Source organism: Artemia franciscana, chromosome 5 (assembly GCF_032884065.1).
Source record: "Artemia franciscana chromosome 5, ASM3288406v1, whole genome shotgun sequence".
In the NCBI taxonomy this organism is placed as follows: Eukaryota; Metazoa; Arthropoda; class Branchiopoda; order Anostraca; family Artemiidae; genus Artemia; species Artemia franciscana.
The window spans coordinates 31,076,434-31,101,622 of NC_088867.1; the positions used below are offsets into that span (position 1 = coordinate 31,076,434).

The 25,189-nt window shown below is 36.3% G+C and overlaps 1 protein-coding gene across 1 annotated transcript in view; it reads left to right on the forward strand.

The window, feature by feature from the left end:
• The window catches only part of LOC136027256 (protein YIF1A-like), a 47,856-nt gene extending 25,463 nt beyond the window's left edge, over positions 1 to 22,393 (forward strand). Inside the window, exons 4-7 of the mRNA XM_065704329.1 lie at positions 4,917 to 5,053; positions 9,987 to 10,142; positions 14,655 to 14,748; positions 22,106 to 22,393. Coding sequence (XP_065560401.1) covers positions 4,917 to 5,053; positions 9,987 to 10,142; positions 14,655 to 14,748; positions 22,106 to 22,270 — 552 coding nt within the window. The 3' untranslated portion in view covers positions 22,271 to 22,393. The remainder of the gene's footprint in view (positions 1 to 4,916; positions 5,054 to 9,986; positions 10,143 to 14,654; positions 14,749 to 22,105) is intronic.
• Positions 22,394 to 25,189: the final 2,796 nt, after the last annotated feature.

A 25,189-nucleotide genomic window follows, 5' to 3' on the forward strand; every position in this document is an offset into this window, starting at 1 on the left:
TTATCTGACTTACTAAAAACAATTCAAAAAGGCGACAAAGCTAACAAATGGGTCACAGAAAACGCGTTATAAATTTTAGAAAGCAAACTCCTTTTATAACGTGGTTTACAAGGAGCAAGCAGGCCGTATGTCTTGCGAAGCACTGCACCTAGGAACTCTAATAAGAGTTCTCGAGTATGCTTTAGGTTACTTCCAATGGGTAATCCAAGGTAATTTATGCTTGGCGTTAGCTTAACAGGATGACCATCAAGACAAACGATATGGAAGATGGACTGATTGCGTGACATACCAATTGAAACAACTTCACTCGTTTCAGCATTAAACTTCAACCCCTATTTTCCTTTATTTGAAACATAAAATCAATGCCAGAAATGGTCTGACTGAGGTTCAGGACATCGTCAACATAATTTAAAAGTGACAAATCAAGGCCTCGAAAAATAAATGATGTCTGAACTTTCTTCTGAGCCTCTAGCACGCTATTATTATAAAATGGAGGTGATGACACCCCGCCCTGCCTAATACCTTTCCAAATACGAATTATAGTTTTTGAAACTACAAAATCTTTCTGAACAGGAACTTTAACAAATACATGAAGCTTACTATACATATGTTTGTAAATACGTAGGATTAGCGATGAAGCCTACGGTGGCTGGCACTGAGCAGTAGCTGAGGATTTATCCCCGAATCAAATGCCCGTGATACATCATATCCAGCCATAATAACAATATCCTTATTTTCTTCCACGTCTAACAGTACATTTGCACCTCTGTGGATATGTTCATGGCTGTACCTTTTTTTAAAAGCCAAACTGATTGTCTGGCATGGAACAAACTCGGTTAATCTCATCAATAAGTAACAGCTCTAAAAATTTACAAACTACTGGTTGAACAGTTATGGGTCGATACGAACTACATTTACTTTTATCTTTTCCTTATTAGGCACAGGGGTCACAATACCAGCACAAAAAACATCAGGAACTAATCCACTATGAAATAAATGGCGTAACAGATTTAAATTTCCATGTACAAGATGCATGCCACACAACCGGTCAATTCCACATGAATATTTCTTTTTAAGTTTCATAATACATTGACTAATTTTTCCTAGGTTTATCTTGAACCCTGGACCAGATTCACAATCACCCAAGGGTATATCCAGTGCTGAGGAAAATGTATCTTGTAAAGTAGTATCAGGGGGTGAAAACTCACTAGTGTAATATTGGACCCATTCATGTTCAGAGGGTGAGGTATAGTCATTTGACTCGCATTCGGCTTTCATTTTGCCAATGAAACGCCATATCTCATCAGGGTTTTCTAACAGTATATCACTACATTTATCTATAGCGTCTGCCTTATGTTTACTAAGGATCTTAGAAAAATTACACTTAGTATAAAGTCTAACATCGTTAACAAAACCATACCGAGGTCTGCCACAATCGTTCCAAATACAAGTTCAAGTTCCTTTTATTACCAATATCCATCCATTTATAAACAACAAATATCCCAAAGGGCTCAATGGCCCGTTATTTGGTATTCGATACCAGAATTTAGAAGCTTCACATGCTCGTACAAGCGACCGGGGTTAAGAGACCACCTAGGGTTAAGAGACCATCTAGGAACTTCAGATACAACGCGTTCTTTATGTTTAGGCACAGCAGCTTCTGCACATCGCATGGCATGGGTAAGCTTAGAACAGTATATGTTTAACAGAATCTGTTTTTCTCTAGCTGATATATCCGCATTCTGCTGAAGGAGCTGGAACGGTATTTTAATTTTTGCCAAAATACTGTCGAGAACACTTGAGCATGAAGTTAAGTCTATCTTGTTCCATTTAGACTTAGAATGCCTCTTTCTTTTACTTGGGGACCTATTCTCAACATAAGTGACTTCGAATGAGCAGTTAACGGGAGAATGATCAGAAACTGACACGCCGGTGTCAACGTGACAATTATCGAGTGCTTTTATGTTGTTAGAACAGAGAAAGAAATCCAAAGAGCTAGTAGAGCCTGAATTATGGACATAGGTGAAGGAGCAATCGTTCAAGACAGGTTGCAGATCAGCAAAAGCGGGTAAAAGGATTTGAGTCCTTGCATTAGCATTATCATTCAAATCACAATTAAAGTCTCCCACAACGATCACCTGACCATGCCTATCTAAGCATTCCCTGACAGAGTGCACTAGTTTGGCGCATGCAGCACTAGATCGCTCTTCTGAGGTAAGATCACGGTAGTCCAATGGGAGATAGACGGAGAATACATAAGTATCCCCGATTTGCACAGCTATGTAATGGTCGTGTTTAGTAACCAGATGGGTGGTAAGGCGAGAGTTGACAAGAATCGCAACCCCGCCTGAGGGTCTCCCTCTTGCCGAAGAAATAGTAGGCACAGCAAATAGTTAGATGCAGTCAGTTAGTTTCAGTAGAGAGACAGAGGAAGCTGTCAGGAAATGCTCCTGTAAGCTTAGCACATCTTCATAGCATAGTGCACTTTCAAGAAAGGGCAGTTTTTCAATTACACCGCCATTCATATTCCACGAGCACACCTTTAGCTGAGGAGTTGCGATTTATTCCCCATTAGCTTCATTGCTACTGGACATTTTATACTACAGCAGGATGGTCATCAGAACCGCACAATGCACATTTTACACCCTTAGAGCAAGGGTTCACTCTTGAGTTCTTGTGATCATCGGCGCAGTGAAAATATCGAGTATTGTTTTTACAGGTTTGAGCTGCATGTCCATACTGTTGACAATTATAACATCGCATTGGTAAAAATTTTTACTCCTGGATTCGATGTTTCTCATAGCCGAAGATCAAAGCGTTTTCGAGAGCTTTCATTAGATCAGCGTTACTTTCGAAAAACAACTTATACGAACGAGTATTTCGTATCCTATTTGCTTTCAGACAATTCTCAATCATACTGCAGAGATTAGTGGCCGCGGCATCATCAGGAATGTGGCGTACAATGCCGAAGTGCAAGGTAGATTTTAGTTTTGCATCTTTCACGGCATTAACAAGAGTAGTTGCAGCTTTCTTGTCATCAAGTACAATCCGCCACTCTTTCTGTAAAGACTTCAAGCCTAGTATGTGAGAACAGCACGCACCATCAGCAAGGTTCTCAAGGTAACCCTTGCGCTCGACAGGCTTTTCTTTTCATGAGCTTTAGGAGGTTGTTTCAGGATTGCTGAGAACGTAGGTTTCGTTTGATGAGCATCAGAGGAGCCCTGAGACACTTTATTATGCTGGTGTTTCAATGAGGTTACGTGTTCCTTGAGGTCGTCTACAGTACTACAGACATCTTTCAATTTCCTGGTTAAGGTTGCAGTAATTTCACCAGGGATCATCGGCACTTCATCGGGCTCATAAATTACAAACTTGGGTAGCGTAAGTTTCTTTTCGTCACAATGCCAAATAGCCCTTAGTAGATCGGACACAATATCCTGTGGCTTTACGCAATCCGAAGTGCGAGTAGTCATGCCAGCTAGCGGCCAAAGAATTTCCTTGGCCTTCAACAGTATATCGGGCTTGTAATAGTGCGCAGATTTCGAAACAATATTTTTGCTTGCATTTCCCGCCTTATTAGCACGAAAAATGAAGTTCAAGACAGAATTGTAGATTAATTTTATCTCTCGTGTGTCAGTTTCCATTGCAGCAGCGGAATAAAATAGCACAGTGTCTAAAAACAAGAAACTATTGGCGGGGCCAAAGTTAGAATGTTCACCGTCCAATTAGAATAGCCGAGGGAGGAGCTGGTCAGTAGAGCGTAAGTAGTATAATAACTTGCAATAAAAATATGTCAGGGTTGTACGTCACTAATCCCTATTGCGAAATTTTATTTTCTTCAATACAACTTATTGAATTATTAATGTCCATACAATATGCAATTTTGATGTTTACACTTTGAACTCTGAATTGAAACTATGTGCCTTAACATCTGTCTAGTTGCGTGAACAATAGGGGACACAATTCAAGAAAGCTTTAGAGAGGGGGTGAATTTATGTAGCTTTAGGAAATAGCCGTCAACACTGCATCAAACTTCTTTCTAACAGATCCATGGGAGTCGTGGGTAATAAGTGAACCTGGTCTATTATGCAAGGCAAACCATCTCGTCAAGCCAAGGGACCAGGAGTCTAGTTTTTGTTACCATTCATCAATACCTTAAAAAAATGGACAGACGGAGTGTATCCTATTATGTCCATCCTCAACAAATGTATCATCAGACTCAGAAAAATAGAAACTTTTTTTGTTACTACAGAGCAACTTGGAACTTCAATCCTCCTTTGCCAGAGGAGAGCCTCATAGCTGCTATACTGTAGTAACTGTTAAGTGACCGTGTGTTATCATGTTTATTGTTATAATTTGGCTCAATAATAATCTATGTATTTTTTTATTGCTCAAGATATTACCTAAAAAAAAACCAAAAAAACTAGAACTAGGAAACAGAATCATTAGGATATTTTTGCATTCAAAATTTCTCTTTGAGGAAATTTTAAAATCCAGTAAATATAGTTTTTAGATATAGAACTGAACACTGTTACATTTACATAAAGCCTTGTCAAAAGATAAGTGTGTTGGCTCCCTAGCCATGGTGAACGGGGTATATTAGGCTGTAAAAATCTTAAAAATATAAAGAAAACTTCAACTCTTCTGTCAAGAACATCAGCGTGTGATGTCACATTTGTGTTGAGTAAATGCCTGATTCTTAGATCGTAGTAAATGAAGCAGGTGGAGGGAAATGAAAAAAAAAAATCTTGCAAAGCGGGCTTTATATCAGCCAAAGAGATCCTGCAGTTTTCCTTTTTAGCTAGTAATATACATAATTTATTTTGTATTTGAAATCTGTTTGTCGCTTCTTTTCAGTGAAAGATAGGTTAAAAATTTACTTTTGTTTAATCAAATCTTTCCTTCTTGGATTTTAGGATTGGACACTGAAATACAGTACTGATGAACCAGTACAACCCCGTGATGATGTCAATGCCCCCGATCTTTACATACCATTGATGGCTTATATTACATTCATAGTTTTATCAGGAATTGCCCAAGGTGCACAGAACAAGTGAGTACCACAAATTGTATTTTTTTATTTTTACTTTTTTTTAATGCTACTTCTGTTTTTTACTTACGGTCAACAAGCGTTTAGACTTGATCCAATTCGCTAGTCAATATATTCAGCTGCTCATCCCTTCTCTTTGGGAGTTATAGCTCCTTCTTTCCTTGTTTCCGGCTCTGTTCTTGAAGGAGTTAGTTTGTGCCTATTTGGCTAGAAACTGAAATGAGAAACTTGTGGAATTGCTCGTTCGACAGTAGATTCAGAATTCTAATAACTTGGGGGACGCTACACTGAGAAAAACTAGTTATGATTGCAAGAGCAGCTGTTACCTAGCAAAGTGGGGCAGACGGTGCATAGAAACAAAATATAGAAAAAAACCCGTTCAGATTCAGGAAGAAGGGTGTTAAAATAAGTTTCTAGATGTTCTTGATTGGGAATGTTGTTTTGTTTTTTTCGTGGGCTATAGGTTAAGAATCTACAAACCCTCGAAATTGTACAATAGAAAAAAACGTTTTCTTATTTTTAATAAGAGGCTGAAAGCACTAAATGGGAACTCGAGTTACGCCAATAGAGTTACTAAATAGACTAAATAGAGTTACGCCGTTGATCCCCGTTCCAAACCAAATAACCAACAACGCCAGAACTCGAACCCCGGCAAAACATTTCGAGTCTAGCGTGCTAACCACTTGGCTAGGTGGCTCTATATATTTACAATTAATTTAAGCTACCTGAAACAGACTTACCCTTTGCCTAGCTTTTAGGAAGAACTCAAAGAAAACTCATTCAAAAACCGAATCCTGAAAATTAAAATGAGAGCTTAAAAGCTTTGTTAAATTTGATTTTCGTGTTCAGGCACATATCCAGTAATTTAATGGGAGACAGGGGTATGAAAAAGTGCAAAATACCAGTTATATTGTCCTCCCGTATTATATGTAATCCTCCCCTGGAGGTGGACACGCTCCTCCCTGCATATATGCCGGGTCATGCTTTTCTAATTTTTGGCTCTTATTTTTGTCTTATAGACCAGGCAACCCTAAACTTATAGCACATTGCCCTGTGTTTTCGGTAAACCGTGCAATCTGTTTACAGCACGCTACAAAATTTTTAGGGACTGCAGTCCTATCTTCGCTTTGAGTAATTTCTGTATGTTTTATGTTTGAATCTTGTTTTTACTTTTACTTGTTCTAAACTTCAATCTTATTTGGAGTTTTCGAACATAACTTTTTGCCACTAAAAGCTAAAGATGCTTATTTTTGTTCTCCTGTAAATTTTTAAATTTGAGAGGTACCTTCCTTTTGGGTACGGCTATTTATTAAAAGATAAATTAGCTAAAAATGTTACAATACCTTAATAATCACTCTTCTTGACCGTTCGAAGTCGAACGTATTCTATTCAAAATGAGGTTTTGACTATTTGTTGTAAGATTACTCTGTTATGCGGAAAAGGGTGATGTGTATTGTGATCCGATTCGGTACATATAAAAAAGAATACATCTAGGCGTTTCTTGGACTTTGCCCAACGACATAGCACGGTTGATAACAAAGCGGTTGATCGAAACTGGGAAAATGATCATAATATTTTTGGCCAATAAATAGTTACAATTCAATTGGAGTGAGCAATAGGAGAGATAATGGTGAAAAAATTGAGTATTTGCTCCTTATATTTGGAGGGGATCAGGTTCAGATTTTTTTTTTTCATTCATTTTTTTTTTCTCGTAATTGTGTTGCGAGAGCAGCACTTTGGTTTTGTCGTGGTTTATATATATATATATATATATATATATATATATATATATATATATATATATATATATATATATATATATATATATATATATATATATATATATATTCCTAGCACCCCGATTTCAGCTTATTCCTAGAAAGTGGTAAGGGTATAACCTCTGCGATTTTTACGAAAAGTGTGTACCTTAGCCCGGATTGATGAATATGACTGCATTTCGGAAAGCTTCGTAGAACTCTTGCCTGGGGCTAAAAAGGATGGTTTTTGCTTTTCCTTGAGCCAAAGCCAATAGTGTGTGAAGTAACTTGGAGTTTTATAGCCTATGTCAGAGAGAACTATCTGAAGTTATATAGTCAAGCTTTCGTTTCATCGAACCATGTTTCTGCTTTCGAGTGGAAAGCTTCGTTCCAGGCAGGCATCAGTTTCAAATTGAAGATGGACTGAAATCTATAAGTGTTAAATATATGCGGTAGTTACCCGTCCCTACAGCCAATATATCTTCTTTTAGTGATAAATAGAAACATTTATAGAAACAAAAAGTGGGGACCGAAAGTGCTGCCACCCATTGCTTTTACACATTTCTGTTCGTGATTTCAGGTGGGTTTATCATTCGGTTTTCCGCACTTGGGATTGCGGTAGAGAAATGGTATCAGATGTGCCTTTTAAACTTTAAAAGTTGTCTCATTGCTAAAGAAATTAGAGTTTACACTTTGCTCCTTTCTAAGTGATGACGTTAGAAACTTGGCCTACGGCAAAAAAGTCAACTTTTGAACTAAGATAGATAGATTCTTTTTTCAACGGCAAATTGATAGCTCTTGATGAGCGGATTAAAGTATATATAATCCATTTTTCGGTAGAAAAATTCCTTCGTGAGATATAACAGTTTGAAAGTTTAAAAGGGTGGACAACTTCAGTAGTAAGGTACACACCGAAACCAAAAATAGGCCGATACCAATCGTGAGATATATAGGGGAGTTTTAAGCAACAGTCTGCTGTTACCTCATAATCATCTTCGGCAATCAGGGGTTCGCAACTTTTGCTAGTTGGTGCACCTATTATTTGTTTCAACTTCAGCGTTTAATCGAAGCGAGGAAACAAAACCAAAGTGTTGCTTTCGCAACACTTTACTCGGTGAAGCCGAACAAATGTTGCTGCAACACCTCATGTTGCCCATGCAACGTAGATCTAGTTTGTTTCCGGTGCATTTGTTGGTAAGACCATTCTCGTTCCAGTGGTAAAACATGTAGGGGACTTATAAGTAATAACTGACTGTTGGGCTAGAATCATCTTCAGCGATAAGGGGTTAGCAACTTTTGTTAGTTGCAATGAGGGGTTTGCAACTTTTGCAAGTGGGTGTACCTATTGGCGCAACACCTCACGTTGCCTATGCAGCGTAGATCTAGTTTTATATAATTTTGAAGACCACACTGCCTTTCCATGACGAAAGTAAAACAGTTCAAAATAGGGATGAAACCTTTTAATTGACAGTGAACAGATATAAAAAATTTTAACTGGATATTTCGAACACATATACAGTGTTCATCATCAGCAGCAAAATCCTGCTGATGATGAACACTATATATCTGTTCGAAATATCCAGTTAAAAATGTTATATCTGTTCACTGTCATTTAAAAGGTTTCATCCCTATTCTGAACTGTTTTACTTTTGTAGATCTAGTTTCTATTTCCTTTTCGCTCTTTTTGTCCGTTCCTCCTTTTTTTTTTTGGTTGGAAATTTCAGAAAGTGTAGTGACTAAACCTGCCTGGATTGGAGTGGCTCATTTCAATTTGAAAACCATCGCAATACATTTGACAGATAGCAGGTTTTGCACTTTCATTGCTCTGTCTTCATCAAACTAGTTAACTGTTGCAATCAGTTAAATTTTGACAAGAATCCATCTATATATCTTCACAACTTCAAGGACATTGGTGCTCGATTGGAATTTTGTTATGTCAAGCAAAATGGAACAGCGGATTTTTTTTCAAGTGGTGTAAAGGTCTTGCAATTGTTTACCTTTTTACATAACCCTAATTGCTATAGTACGTGCTCACACCTCCCCACCGTGGTAAAGAGTATAGAGCTGTTTTCATTTTATGGGCCCCGAGAGGTGCCTTCCCGCTAAAAAAGTATCTGTCCTCTCTAATGTTTGGACTGTGTACCCCTGTGTATGAGCTATATTTTGAAAACAGTCACTTTTTCATGATAGCCTAGTCTATTGATCTCTGTTGAGTGTAACACCAGTTGATGGATGACTCAAGTTCTAATGTGTTGACCCAAAATGACTGGCATATCAGGACACAGATTAGGAAGAATTTCATTTGCATTTCTGTTAAATGTCTTCCATAACTTGATGCATTTCGAGTCATAGAAAACAAAACTCCCTTTAATGCATCTCAGTTTTAAAACCATCCTGTAATTGAGTGCAAAAAAGATCTTCCAAGCAGGGACCAATTTCTTATGCATTGATGAGAAAGCCAACAGAAGTTTTGTTGCTGGGTTGTAACTAAAGCAGGAATTTGTCTTCATGCACTAGTCATAGGTACAACAACGGTCATGGATGGAAAATTAATAACATGTGTTATTTCATCAATTTTACCTAAAAATAAGTTGAACGCCGAGTCCCAAACCTTCTAGACTATCAGTGACATAATATTGCGAACAGAGTCATTTGCTTGCTAACAGCGTTTTATAAAAAAAAACGAAAAATTCTTAGTTTCTGAAGTTACTGACAGGTTGTACTATATGTCCCTTACTGTCGGGGGGGGGGGGGGCTTTTTGTAATTTGTAGCTATTTTTCATGAAGCTACGTAAAAGGCTTTTGAAGGGTCGGTGTTAGAAGAAGGTATTTTTATCTTTTGGGTTGGTGTTTGAAGAAGTGTTGATCTTCATTTATTGAACTGCAGTTTTTTGTTTTTAAACAGTGTTTTACCTTGCTGAGCTTTGTGATAAAAGTTTTTTACTGTGTAAAAACTACTTTGTGGTCTGCTAAGTGACAAGAGTAGATCCCAGTTAAAGAGATTTCAATCAAAAGAAGACTTTATTTTTAATTGTGCGTTGTTGGTCGATTCATTATATGTCCACTGTCTAAAGTTCAGTTTCGTTTAGATATTTTATTTATGGTAAGCACTGCAGGGTTGTTGTTGAAGTCACTTTCAATTTTTTTTTTCTTTTACATGGTTCATTTTAATTTTACAGGTTTACTCCCGAAGCACTGGGCATTGAAGCATCTTCGAAGTTGGCCTGGTTGACCGTAGAAGTTTTAGTTATTTTACTGACTTTATATACTATTAGCATGCCTACATCTTTGAAAACCTTGGATATAATTTCTTTTTGTGGATATAAATATGTAGGGTAAGTCTGAAATTTTGCATCAACTTGGTCGGCCTAAGTTTTTATTTTATTTTTTTGCCAGAGCTCAGCTCTACGACTTTCTGCCCAAACTAATTTTGCTTGTGAAAATAGAAAACAAACTTTTTTTTTTCTGACACACGGAGGTATATGCAAGAATTTATCTTAGTGTATAATTTTTTATCTTGAGATTTTTAGTAAGAGGGAAAGGGGCTATTATCCCTAATATACTCATCGACACGTGGTAAGTTGTTTTTTCGTTAGCCAGAAAAAAACTAACCTTTTATGTAAAAAAAACAACTATTTTTTGTGGAGTAATAATAATTTTTATGACACATTAGTGCCTGTGAACACAGCGAGATATCTTGTCAAGATTTCCCTCGGGAAAAGTTTAGAAATTGCGGCTTTCTTGAAATCGCAATTTTTTCCCCGGAATCAATTGTGTGACACATCCCGCCGAGACACGGGGTAACCAGTGGCCCTTGTAGCGCAGGTACCGATCTCTTGATTCTCTACCTTAGGTCGGGTGTGTAATTCGTGGTTAGGGACAAGGTCTACTTGCATATGCAAGTGTACAAGGTTAATTGGTTGTTCTAATGTTCAGTATAATTTCAGGGCAAATAACAGGGAATTGCACGATGATGAATTGTGTGGTAAGAAATATGCGCTTGGGGAATTATTGGGACTCAACTGTATGATAAATTTGTACTAATTCTGTTGTTTGGAAAGTAGAGGAAACTTTTGGGCTATCTTCATTATTTTTACACGTGTAATGTCGTGGGTGCAATATATTGGGCATTTAAATTTGCCAGGCGTAAATAATTTCTTAGATCAGACTCCTTTCCGTTTATAATTAAAATGACATGAAAATACTTTAAAACGGGTAAAACTTTCAAGATAATGAACTTCAAAAGAACAAACTTTTTTTGTTTATATAACGATAAAATTCGAATATTTGAGCTGCACATCAGAAAGGGATTTTCAACAAGGCAAAAAGATTAAAGTGAGAAAATGACAAGGCTAGCTTAAGCAATTTATACATAAACAAAAAGATGAGAAAAAAAAACGCAACCACTAAACAAAAAATGAAAGAAATCGAAGAAAATCATGCGTGAAAAACTATTGTTGTTGTTTCTAAACAAGTCTAATATGGCAACTGAAGCATAGACACAAGGCAAGGTGGCACTTGCATACATTGTTGATGGCCGAGTTGCCGTCTGATGTGTGATTTTTAATGAAACGAAGCCACCTTTTTATTTGAAATTTTATGTATAACCTTTATCAAATTAATTAAATTCAGTATTTAACACAGATCCCACTTTTAGCTGGGAAAAAGTGAAATAGAATTACAAAGACCCAATAAAGAATATACAACATACAAAGTCATGCGTAAAGAATGTTTTGTTCTTGTCAAAAATTCTATGTGGTGGAACTAAAAAAAATATAGCAAATAAGCTCCCAACAGTACAAAACAGCAAAACCCCTAAAGTGTAAAATATGACAAGAAACTGTTGGAACGGTAATTGCGGAATATTTATTTTATCTTCACTACCATTATGTAATATTTGGTCAAAAAAGTAGCTGAAAACCATAGACTATTAGAGAGTATTCGAGAAATCTTAGAAATTAGAAGAAGACATCTATAAGAGAACTATTTTAAATCGAGATGACGGAGAACCTTGTTTGCTTCTAGTTATGAAGAAGATGAAAACATTTTGGACGCTCAACCCCGAACAAGTTTGCACTGTTAAGATGAAATAAGCTTTAGGAAAAATACTCTAGTTTCATCAAAAAAAGAGAACAATTTTCAAACATAGGAGTATTAAAGGACCCTATGACCTGTATCTGATTTTGACTGATTAGACTTTGGTTAAACTTAAGATTTTTAACGAAAAAATTGTTTGATTTTGTTAGAATCATATCAGGTGGGAATTTTGCTCGAATCTTATCAGGGTGACAACAGTCACCCTGTCTCGTGTTTGTGCTTGAGTTATCATATTGAACCCGTATAAAAATCATTCTTATAGCTTATCAGATATGGTTTCTTTTTTTTTGTATAGCGGTAGTGTTTTTCTCATCTTGTGCGTTACAAAACCATATCCATACCAAAATCAGAAGAAAGAGTAGTTTAGTCTCATGACTAATTATTAGCCTCTCCGAATAAAGTAAATATTGCATTTTGCCTACCTATGTGTAAAAAAAATACATTCATGTCATTTCGTTGGTGAAACATTCAATTATTGGCAACTGTTTTTTATTAGGCTACATCAGGAAGGACTAACCACTATCTTATGGATTGTACTTGTTCTGTCGTGTCTTTTTTTGGCATTTTACTTTACCTGTCAAATAAAAAGAAAAGGGAAATAAATAACGCATAAAATGACAATATAATTTATTTTAAACTTAGGTTACTGAAATAACTTCAGGTATTGACATTATGTTGGAAATGAATCTGGTTTTGAACTCAGGTATTGGAAATCATCGTTTGATCTGAATGAGCGAAATTAAAAATCTTCTCTTGCGGCAAAATTAACTTTTAAAAGTTTTGAAGGGTATTTATGATTATACCCAAGCCTTTCTTAATGAATACATTTAAAATTTCAAATTGCTTAGGAAAATCTCAATGGGGGATTGCAAAATTGTTTCTTCCAGATATGCGATTTGCTATCCACATAATTTATAATTTAGTTCATTGATATAAAAGTAAAACACTACAGGCCAGTGGTGGGGTAGATAATTTTGTTCTCCCAGTTTCGGTGAATGTGCTAGATACCCCACTTATACCTCCCAGTTCCTTTTTTTATTGTTTTTGTTTCATATTTGATACATTGTATATCCATTACTCCCGAATTCCTTCTAATTCGGTCAACTCTTCTTTTCAGTATAGTACCTTTCACAATTCAACAATACCTTTCACAATATAGTCACCTTTCAACAAATACCTATTATTAGGAAAGGACTTATGCTAGGTAAAAAATCGTCACTGCAGTAAGTGACTGCAGCGTGAAAACAAAGCGGTAGGTGTTTGCAGTTGTATGTAGTGGCTAGTCGATTGAACAGCATGTTCATATATTGGGTGATTCGAAACATATAATCTTTAAAAGCTCGAAAAGTGAGATACTTAGATACGTGAGCTACGTGAAAAGTGATTCTTCTTTCATTTGCCATCATGAAAGGCTTTTCTGTGATCTTTAATTCGGTGTAATTCTGCGCGTCAGTATTGGCAACTTGAAAAGATCTGCTCGTTTGTCTTCTTTCATTTGTTATGTTCTCTGTTAGTAATTAGTCTTCTTATACGCAGTAGCGTCAGTTGACGGATATTAGGGGGGGAACCTTTTTTTTAGAACCTAGGAGGAGGTTTGTGTTTGTGTTTTTTTTTCAATTTTTAGGAGGAAAATACCAACAAATGCCATTTTCAATAGAAAACCCAATAGGGTATTTATCAAAAAGTATCGGGGGAGGGGCAATGCCTCCCATGCCCCCCCCCCCATTGACGCCACCGCTTATAGCCTTTGTCAAATTGTTTTTGTCAACAAAGCCTAGCTGAGAAACTTTCATATAAAAAATTGAAATTTAAATGGATAAGTATTGTTTATGCATAGGGACTAACTATCTTACAGGTAAATAAGTGTCATATTACCCCGATAATATACATACTTTAATTACTTACTCTTGATGAAACTATGTTCCATATTTTTCTGGTCTTTTAATTTCTTTTATTTTCTATTGATTTTCTATTAATTTATGAAAGTAATTTTATTTTTCAAAATTTACTGTTGTTTCCAGCCCCATCTGCATCAATTGGACTGTTACATTGCTTATATTATATCCTTTATACTCTTGTCATGTTTTATGTGCCTTGTAAATAATTAAATATTTTTTGAATTGCTATAGCACAATTGTTTGATTTTGCAATTCGGCCTTGATCATTGAATATAATTTTCACTACTTATTGCGAAGTGTTTAAACTCATAAGAAAATGTTCAAAATATCTGGCGCCACGATACGGGGTGATAGCGGTCGAAACTTGTTGTTAAAAAAAAAATTCTGAACAGAATTTAAGAGAATATCAGCGGGAAATGAGAACACGTTCAATAGTTTAGCAGATCTTTGCGACAAAATAATTTTTTTAAGAGCGGGGTAATTATGTTTAAATGAAACAAGCTATTAATGTGTGAAAAATTGCTTTGCCTTTTTTCTTGTATTGTCCTGATGAAGAACTTTTTTTAATGTTTTTTGTTCTCTTTTTCTTTTTTGAAACCTAGAAGGAAATAGCCTGAAGTCTTAATTAAAAAGAAAATAGTCATAATTTCTTACCATAAAGTTATACTGGTTGATAATTTGTAATTTCTTTTCAACTAAAACGATATTCTTGAATCTTGATATCTCTGAATTATTGCATGAATTCTTGGAATTTTTATTTTATTCATTGTTGTTGTTGTTTTGTAGATTTCTTAATAGTCTTTGCACTATTTACTATAAGTCTAGCTCTGTCAGCTGCTCTTAAATTTCTAGGATGATTGCAATTCTACTGGCCAGTTTTGTTTTTTCTTCATCAGGTTATACCATCGCGTGGATTTTTTATAGTGCCAGCCTCATGTTCTTTCTGGTGAGTATTTTTTGACCATGTTAGGTAAATATTTCAATAAATTTATGGGGACTCGGTACTTTAAAATCATTTTGTGAGCCTCAAGGCTGGCTGACCATCCCAAATATAAAGGGCCCATTACAGAATTTTCCCAGGGGACTAGCCAGCATCAAGAGCTATTGAGAATCTGTAGTTTGAATATGAATTTTGATTAAAAAGATAATGATTACATACCCTGTGACGGCAAGGTTATTAATCAAAGCGGGTAGCACCACAGGGGACCCCAAAACTGCCAAATTGCTGACAAGATATATCCTTTGAGCTAATTTTTAGTGTTTACAGGTTTTCTGGAATAATTTTTGCAACTGCCCTTTCCTGGACTTTAAAACGACAATTCTGCTCCGTTTAATCGAAAAACAAGATTCATACTTTCTACTTATGGGACTTTCATTAAAACTGAATATCTCTATCTCCGGCATATCCCCCGAGAAGTCAAATGGTTTTTCCGAGATTCATGGGAAAGTATGTGTTGGCTTTTAGTTTTCTTTGATTTGTTCGGATCTCTTATCCAAGCTCTTACAAATTATGGCAAGACTGCCTAATTAATTCTAATACCTAGGCTACACAAGTTAAAACAAAGTTTATAGTCGACAAGATAGGGTGATCCTATAGGTACTGAATCCCCTTAACTATTAGCCAACAAAGGAAACCACATATGTAATTGCTTCAAATTCTAGCCCGGACTGAAATTAGAATTTGTATCCTGGAAGGTTTTTATTTATTTCTGTTTGATCAGTTTTCGTGAATGTCTAGAAAGGCATAATGTACAGGATATGACGACGGGACTCCTATATCCCCATTTGTCCCACCCCAGGCACCATATTTAATAATTCTATTACTGAGAGCATTAAGGTCTCAGGAAAAACAGTAATTCCCACAAGTGCAGGCAAGGCACCAACAGCCCTTTATAACCCTTATATGTAAGTCTTTTATACCAACAGTACAAATTTGTCATTGCGATTGCTTTGTAAAGACTGACGAGACCATAACGAATGAAACAAACTTTCTTAGGTAAAATTAAAGCATTGAAGGTGGATTATTCGGGCTAGAAATATGAACATCAAAAAGACTACGAATGTGGCGGATAGATGTTCCATTAGGAAGGCCCAGGATATGAGATACCATCAACTATTGAAATAGCGGTGGTTCCAAGGGATATAGTCTATCATGAGACATTGTCTTGTTAATTAAAAAGAATAATTCCTGATTCTTGTGATTGAATTCTGAGGCCAAAATTACGGTATTTATAAGAAAGGATGAAAAAATTTCAAATACGCTCAGTACCCTGATTGATGTCAAGGATATCATCAGCATTTGAAGCAAAATACATGTCGATGCCACGGAGAATGCAAGATATGGGACATTTCATGTAAAAAACAACTACTCTTTTTGATTCTGTGTACTGACTGTGTATATACTCTGGGAATTTTTTAAGTGTTGGGCGGCCAAGCACTTTTCTAACAGACGGGATATTTAGAAACTGAGAAATAATGTGGCTAAAATTTATTGTAATTTACTACAGGCTGATCAGCGGCCACCCGGACAAAGATATGATATCTGGTAGCCGAAGACGGTAATCCATAATGAGTTTATTGAAATTTGGTCCTTGACCCCCAGACGCCCTTCCCTCCTCACATATACCTTTTTTGCAGATTAGACAGTTATAATCACTAATTGTTCTATTTTTGAGAGACCACACAAAATCAAAGAGATAACTAAAACCAGGAATTGGGGATATCTTAGGAATTATTTCTTTATTCGATGTATCCCGGTTTAGTGTCACCCTGCAAATTAATTCGTATTATTTCCCCTTACTCACAATCGTCAGTAGCTACGCTCTTTTTATAATTGATTAGCCTGATCAAAGACGAATTTTACAATTAAAACTTAAAGAAAGTGGTTCTCTTGTCATAAAGGGTTTACTTTATTCATTGTATTTGCTGTTCTTAGCGAGGAAATGGTGGACGTATCTGTCAATGACATCGATTATGTCGGGAATCAATAGACTTTTTAACTTAAAGTAAATTACCGAAACATCACTAGGGAAAAAATAAATCTAAAGTAAGTATGCACATAGACTTATGGTAGACTATAATTTAAGTACATTTTGCTCAAATAAAATTTTGACTCTGGGATTTATTTTTATTCCTTGCGGTATTTCGAAGAAGTATTACACTGGGCTAATAAAAAATTCTCCAGACCTTCGTTTGTTTTGTAGGGCTGTTTTGGCCCGTTTGACCTCTTCCTGGCTTATGTAATGCTAGTTGGTGGGGGCGCTTCGTGCCCCCCCCCGCGCATAAGTCATTACGCGCCATTGTAGTTGTGTCCCTGTGTCCCACCTGTGAATGTAGATAAAAGAGAAAAGATTTCTCCTTTCGTTATAGATATATATATATGTTTTTAACTACGTAAAACTTGCAAATATACAACATTCTTCGATGTCCCATTGTCTGTGCATATAAATAGATTGTCAGGTTTACCGACTCTTGAACATGCAACATAAAATTGTCCATGGGAAAAACAATCCGTATTCAGATCTATACCTCATTATTCTAATGATTGCCCTTGAGCTTTGTTGATGGTGATTGCTAATCGAACATTCCCTGCGTCCCCGTCGTCAATTATATATCCCCCTGTGCCCCCGGCATCCCCGTTGTAGTTGTGTCCCTTTGTCCCGGTCGTCATTTATATTCCCATTATCCCGGTCGTCATTTGTGTCCCAGTGTCCCAGTCTGTAATTTCTCTTTGAGCGTCCCGGTCGTCATTTATGTTCCCTGTGTCCCGGTCGTCATTTGTGTCCCAGTGTCCCAGTCTGTAATTTCTCTTTGAGTGTCCCGGTCGTCATTTATATTCCCTGTGTCCCGTCTTTTAGTTTTCTTTTTCTCCTTTATTTTTCAGTTTTTTTCCTTTTTTTAGTTTTTTTTTCTTTTTCAGTTTTTAGTTTTTTTAGTTTTTTTTATTAGTTTTTTTCTTTTTAGTTTTTTTATTAGTTTTTTTCTTTTTAGTTTTTTTGTAGTTTTTACCTTTTTTTTAGTTTTTTTTTTCTTTTTTAGTTTTTAGTTTTTTTAGTTTTTTAGCTTTTTTAGTTTTTTAGTATTTTCTTTTTAGCTTTTTTTTGTAGTTTTTACCTTTTTTAGTTTTTTTTCTTCTTTTGTATTAATGCTAAAGCCAAGGTTCGAACCTGGAACCTCTTGGACCTAGAACCTGGAACATAACGCTTTACCAACTCAGCTACTTCGGCTTGAATACATTCGTTTTGAGCAGCTTCCTCGGCTGTTGCCATTGTAGGTTCTTCAGTCATTTTACAATTAGAAATTTCTCTTTCAACGATCTTCTTACAATTAAAAATTTGTCTTTGAACGATTTTCTTAAATACCTGTGTCATGATCGTCATTTATATTCCCTGTGTCCCGGTCGTCATTTGTGTCCCGGTATCCCAGTCTGTAATTTCTCTTTGAGTGTCCCGGTCGTCATTTATATTCCCTCTGTCCCGGTCGTCATTTGTGTCCCGGTCTGTAATTTCTCCTTTTTTCAGTTTTCTTTTTCTTCTTTATTTTTCAGCGTCACTATGAAATACATATCGCCGAACCTTTGTTTTTTTAACTAAAATCTGGTAGGCATTGATGACCTTATCCAAGTCAAAATCCCAAACCCAATCATCATCGCTATCATTTTCAGTTTTGATATTTTTTGACTCTCGCTGTCCAGGTGGATTTTCATCTAACTGCGCGGTTTTGCGTTCTTTAGCCGCAAGCCTGTTTTCTTGCTGTTCTTGTGATTCCTCGGCACGCTTTCTTTTCTTACTTTTCTATCAGCCGCAAGCCTGTAATATACGTCAGTTGACAAACATGACGTCAGTCGACACACAAACATGACGTCAGTAGACAGACACATAGACAAACAACTTATTTTTATATATATAGATTTACAGCATAGATACATTTGACTCAGAAATAATTCCCATTAGATAGCAAGTGCAGCACGTCTATTCTTGTTATCAGGAATACATCACCAAGGGATGTAACCCATGTAGTGACCAAGATGGGCCCAAGCTTTCCCAAAGCCTCTAAGCCTCTGGTGACTTCTTGCTATCCGACTGTAAATGTTGTAAAGCGCTGTGTGTACACTTGATAAAGAGTTATTAGTCCCTTTCCTGCACTGTTGGGACTCATTGCTTTTGTTTAGGCCATAATAGTTTCAGTGGCTTCAATAATATGGAATGTTGTCGATAATATGGATACTTAATAATATGGAATGTGGCATGGAATGGTACGCCGCTGACAGACTAATATCGTACTGAAATTTTGTATGACAAATTCAGATGTTTTAAATTTGGCTTCTTAAGAGTTTCAAAAACATCTCCCAGGGCTAAGAAATATGAAGTTAAGTGATATAGAATTTTTTTGTTCAAGCAGAAATGAAGGGTTACATAAGCAGGGAGTAAGACTCATAATGAATAAAAAAATTTTTAAGTCTTGGTTAGGTTGGGAAGGTGTGAATAAACAATAGTTGCATAATTTAAAACCAAAACGGGCAAGATATCAGCCATTGTGGTAAAGTCCCCCTATAGACCAACTGACCGAGGCAATAGTGACCCAGATGAATTTTGCATCAAGGAGGCACACTCGTGCCTCTATAAAGAGGCGAACCACGACAATGTTAAGCGATCTTCGGTTCCAGTAGTCGCAGAGGGATGGGGAGGGATGCATTTCGTAGCCCGAGCTCCAACTAAGGAACCTGCCAAATTTCATCCCCCTCCGACTTTTCCTTCATGGGGAAAATCTGGCCGAAAGTTTCGACCCACCAACCCCAGCCCCCCTTTAACGTTGTCCGATCGGGCTGAAATTCACAAGTTAAGGTCCCCTAGGGCCCAGGAGCTTATCCGCGAAATTTCAGCTCGATCCGATAACTCCTTCCCTGTTTTCCAGAAACCACGCATAGCCACTTAATTTTCATATTCTTTTTTTTCTGCCACGCCTACAGGTCACAGCCGACATCGGATCTGGGTGTACGAAGACTCATTCGATGTGGAATTCTCCGAGTAAGTTTCCTTGAAAGTTTCGTAGGAAAATCTTAACCCCCCGAAAGTTTCGATCCCCCAACCCCACCCCACCCCCCTTTAACGTTGTCCGATCGGGCTGAAATTCACAAGTTAAGGTCACCTACGGCCCAGGAGCTTATCCGCGAAATTTCAGCTCGATCCGATAACTCCTTCCCGGTTTCCAGAAACTACGCATTAGCCACTTAATTAACCCATTTCTCCATAAGAGCCCATGTTAATTTGAAATTTTTAAAAGTTGTTTAAAAGTTATATTTACACGCATGCAGGTGGTTAGCTCAGTCGGTAGAGCGTGGGACTCTTAATCCTCGGGTCAAGGGTTCAAGTCCCCTACCGGGCGTTTTTTTTTCACAAAATATGAAAAAAACTTCGTTTTCTTAAAGAGTTAAAGAGGCTGCGTCCCAAAGTCGAACCTTAAAACGTACAGGAATGTACGAAGGGTGTACGAATTCCTGTACGAGGAGTACAGGAATTATTAAATTACATCCACCATGGATTGTAGAAAAATGTACAGAAATAATATGAGAAAAACTTCGTTTTCTTAAAGAGTTAAAGAGGCTGCGTCCCAAAGTCGAACCTTAAAACGTACAGTAAGTAGGAGAGGCAGTTGGGGGGCTGCCGTCCCCCAAACCCCCCGCTTTTAAAGACTTTTGTACAGGTTTTTTGTTGTGGGGGGCTACCGCCCCCCTAACCCCCCGCTCTTGGCTTCGGAAACGCCCTCTTTTAATTAACAAAAAATTGAAATGAATGAATAATGGAATAACTTCGAAAAATGTTAAACACAAGAGGACAGGAGAACCATTGCGCCGAAACTAGTAATTAGTAACAATGAAGTCCCCCCCACAACAAAATACCTGTACAAAAGAGTCTTTTTAAGCGGGGGGTTTGGGGGGCGACAGCCCCCCTACTGCCTCTCCTAATTCCTGTACGTTTTAAGGTTCGACTTTGGGACGCAGCCTCTTTAACTCTTTAAGAAAACGAAGTTTTTTTCATATTATACAGTTATAGGAACAAGTAGGAAAGATCCAAAGTAGAAATATGGTGTTTTTGCTATGGACATTAATGCCCAGGGTGGAATAAATAGGGGTTTGAGTCCTTGTGGGACACTAGGTTGGAAATTAAATATTAAGAAAACTTAGTTGATTAAGCTAGGTGTAAATGAGGATGAAAAGGTGATGGATTGGTTCATCCTCTTCGGTAGCATTGTTACCAAAGGTGGTGAATGCAGTGAAGGTATAAAAAGTTGAATTCTAAATGCTGAGGTTCTTTCGCATTTGAAAAAAAATTCGAAGAATAGGAAGATCAGTTTTAGAATTAAGATTATAATATTGGAACCCTTGGGAATTACAATGATTAAATATATGGCTCTGAAACGTAGGCACTTGGAAAGGCACAGAAAAAAAAAATCCTAGATGTTGTTTAAAGGTAGCTTTGGGTACTTGTTCGTCTAAGCGTGTGTCAAACATTAAGCTGTGCGGAAAATTTGGTTCGATCTCATTTGCTAGGGTTATGATGAAAGAAAGACTATAATAGATTGATCGCGTTTTCATGAATGAAGGAGAATAGGCTGCCAAAATCGTATTTTCTGTTCACCAATCTGAGTCCAAACAAAAAGCAGGATATCCTTGATTAGAGTAGGAACAGGTCATAAGAAAATATTTGAAGGAAGTTGAGTTGAGAGTTATGAGCTATTCTTTAAATTGATTGGGTAGAGGAGCTTACGCAGCTGTGTCTGCCTCTGACAGCTTTGTGCTGCAATGGTAGGAGTATATTTTAGTGATTCTAAAGGACTTCGCTTGTTTAACAGCATTTTACATCTGTTAGAAACTGTGTTTGAGGATTCTTTAGTATACACTCGGTTGCGATTTTTCGTTTTCTTAGATTGATATCGGTAAGCTCAGGAGTCGTAAAGTGTCTCGTAACTGTACTATCATTTTTAGATGGCTTAACTGGCTTCTCTGTAGTTGAATAAGTCGGTTCTTAATTAGGAGATTCGACTATTTAAAACCACAACGCATTTTCTGAAATTAAACAGGAAGTAGCGAGCATTTGAAGCGTTAAGCTGCTTGTCTTCATAGAAAATAAAAGGCTTGCATTGGATATTGGACAGGCCAAGTAAATTGATCAGCTACAGGTTTCTCACACAGCGATGGGGCTTATATTGATTGTAACTAAAAAATTGTAAAATGTGTATTTCATATAAAGAAAAAACTGTATTTAGTGGTTTTGTCACTTGGCTTATTTTTTTTCTCTTTTCAGGTGAGGTCTTTAAAGGGACGTGTTCAGCTCCATGACGACCGATCCTACGGTACCAAAAGATCCATTTATCTTCTTTTATTCATGGCTGGAATTCAGCCGTTACTGATGTGGTGGATGACGAGACATTTGGCTGTGCAATTTCAGTTCGCATCTCCGTCTGAGTGAAATTGTGACAGGTTCGTTTCTAAGAAGTGGGACTTGCTTTGTTAAAGTGATCTGTTTATTTGATTGGATAAGTTAACTTAATTTTGGATTTCTCAAATAATAAATAAATTTTATGAGGTGTGATCTTGCTTCAAATCAGTCAAGTTGACAGACAATTTCAGCTAGTAGATTGAACTTATGAGAAGTAAGATATATATATATATATATATATATATATATATATATATATATATATATATATATATATATATATTATGTGTGTATATGTATATAGTGTTGCAACGCATTTGAATAAAGCTTCAACAGACAAATAGATTGCATACTCAATCAATATTTAGTTCAATGTCTTAAGGAATTGCAAATTAAGTTTGCCTATACGAATACCTCTAGATTTCACTTTGATAACTCTCTTGCTTTAAAGGAAGTCGGAATAATTTCTATAAATTTTGAAAAATCTATTAGTTCGAAATAAGACTATGAGTTAAGTCATATTTGAATGTAAGTTGCTTTCTTGAAATGTGAAGGTCTTAACAATACAAATATAACTATCCACTTATTATAAATTTTAGTTATATTAAAGTTTTTTCAGTTATTGTAATATTTGAATCTTAAAAAATCAGCAATCAACCTACCGTATTTAAATTCCAAACCAAACTCTGGGGAACAAATCTTTTCCATATATCAAGAAAGTTTTTATCAACTTAGCATAGTAAATCATCCAAATATATAAAATTCTTCGACGAAGTTAGACTAATATCTTGAGGGGTATCTTCGTTATCCTAAAAAAAAGTCCATGATATTTGTATATCAGAGGACCAAAATTCATTTTAAGTTTCAAGTTTCATTTTAAGGTAAATCAGCATAGAGAAGTGAATCGAATCTGACTCGCTGCAAAATTGAGCTATGTTTAATGGTCTGCTGATTCGGCTTCATTTTCACTCGAATTTTCTTATTTCCTTCTCTCAGGATTACTTCATACCGTGCGAGCAATTCATACTGTCTAAATACTTGAGAACTTCTGTCAGCGATACCCTACGTGCCAAGAGGGTCAATTATCTTTCCCAATTGAGTTTATCCTTGGCACGGGCTAATTCAGTGAATATTGCTCCCTCTTTTGCTTTTGAAAACGTTATGCTACAAACCAGGCTCCGTGGGGCCCAGGGCCACGAGCTGTTTTCTTTTTTTTTTAGCTTGATAGATATGAGGACTTTTTTGCAAGATATGTAAGTTAAAACCGTACCCGAATCAACATTGTCTCACTGAGTCAAATAAATTGTAAAATTGCACTCTTGGTTTTGCTCTGAAAAAGTATACAAATGTTAAAAATAAACTCGAGCAACTGACATTGGAAAAGTTCAGACTAGTCATGTAAGTTGGGATGGGCTTTTAAATCTGCACTTCCCTCCCCCCTCAAAATTTCTTTATTTTTGAATTTTTCTTGTTATGATATTTTTCTCATTATTTGCCTATTTGTTTTCAATGAAACTTTTGTCCCTTCTAAAATGTCGTCTCTTTCGCCATCCAAACGATTCCCGCGTTTATGCCTGATCGAGGATGTGCAAGAAGGGTCATTGACACTCGATAAATCCGAAAGATACTATTTCTCACGATTTACCTACATGTAATTGGTCTGTTTTCCTTTTTTTGCCCAGATCTTTCCCAATATGAGCATTCTGAAGATTTTTGCATACGTGCCTGATAAACATAACAGTCAAAATATATATTTGATAACAGCAGCATAGACAGAAATTAATGCAATAAATGTTTTAATGCTGCAAATATGACTTCAAATATGAAAGTGCAAAATACGATTTATTATCATGACTCACGATATTGGGACCTAAGGGTCTCGAGATTCTGACAATCCTTGAAATAATTATAGGAAGCGATACTAAACAAAATTTGATATATGGCATAAGGTTCTATCCTACTTTTAGGAGGACACTGGGATGCAGCTAAACTGGACACATTTAACTGCATCCCGTATAGCCTAGGCTTATATTCAGGCTTTACGAGGAAAGGGGCTGATATATAGCTAAATTGGAAGCAACTCCGAAAATCGAATCGGAAATGTAATATGGGTAAAAACTAATGAAGTAAGGACATTGGTTTTCCCCGAACCCGATCGTGGCTCTAAGCAGTCCTGGCTTTATAGAAGAGCTTAGTTATGCAGTGGGCAAACTAGTTGCCATCTCATCAATGCCAGCAAAATTTTTATTTACGTCTCAGTCTTAAAGAATGTCCTTCTGCACATGATAGCGTAGTAAACATCTGTAAGGGACCTTCTTGCTCAATCACGTCCTTCATGTTCTTTTAAGGTTGAACCTAAGATCATATAATTTCAGATAGCAATGCATACGCCAAGGATTCCACGTTCCATCTTGTTTTTCAAACCGATCCATGAAATCACAAGCACTTTGATCTGGTCACCCTTCGCAGCATATGACTAATGCAAGACCAAATGGGAAATTTTAAGTCCTGATATAAAACTGACGGGTTATATCTATTTATTGGTACTAGTTATGAAAATTTAAAAAATTCACCAAATTTGGAAAATTCATTCAGATTTGAAAATTTCTTGCATATATATAAATATATATATATATATATATATATATATATATATATATATATATATATATATATATATATATATATTATATATATATATATATATATATATATATATATGTAAAAATCAGAATTGACTACAAAATTATTTCTGGTAAATTTAGAAGATACGGAATTTTTATCTTAGGTCTCTAAGATACGATCTTATGTTTTACATAGTTCCAACATTACATGAATCCTAGCAAGTTCACTTTCGGAGCTGTTTCGCTTCGCTTACTATTTATATTGTATAGTAGGCTAGAAGAAATTATTTCTTTTATTCTAGAAAACAACATGAAATTTTTCAAA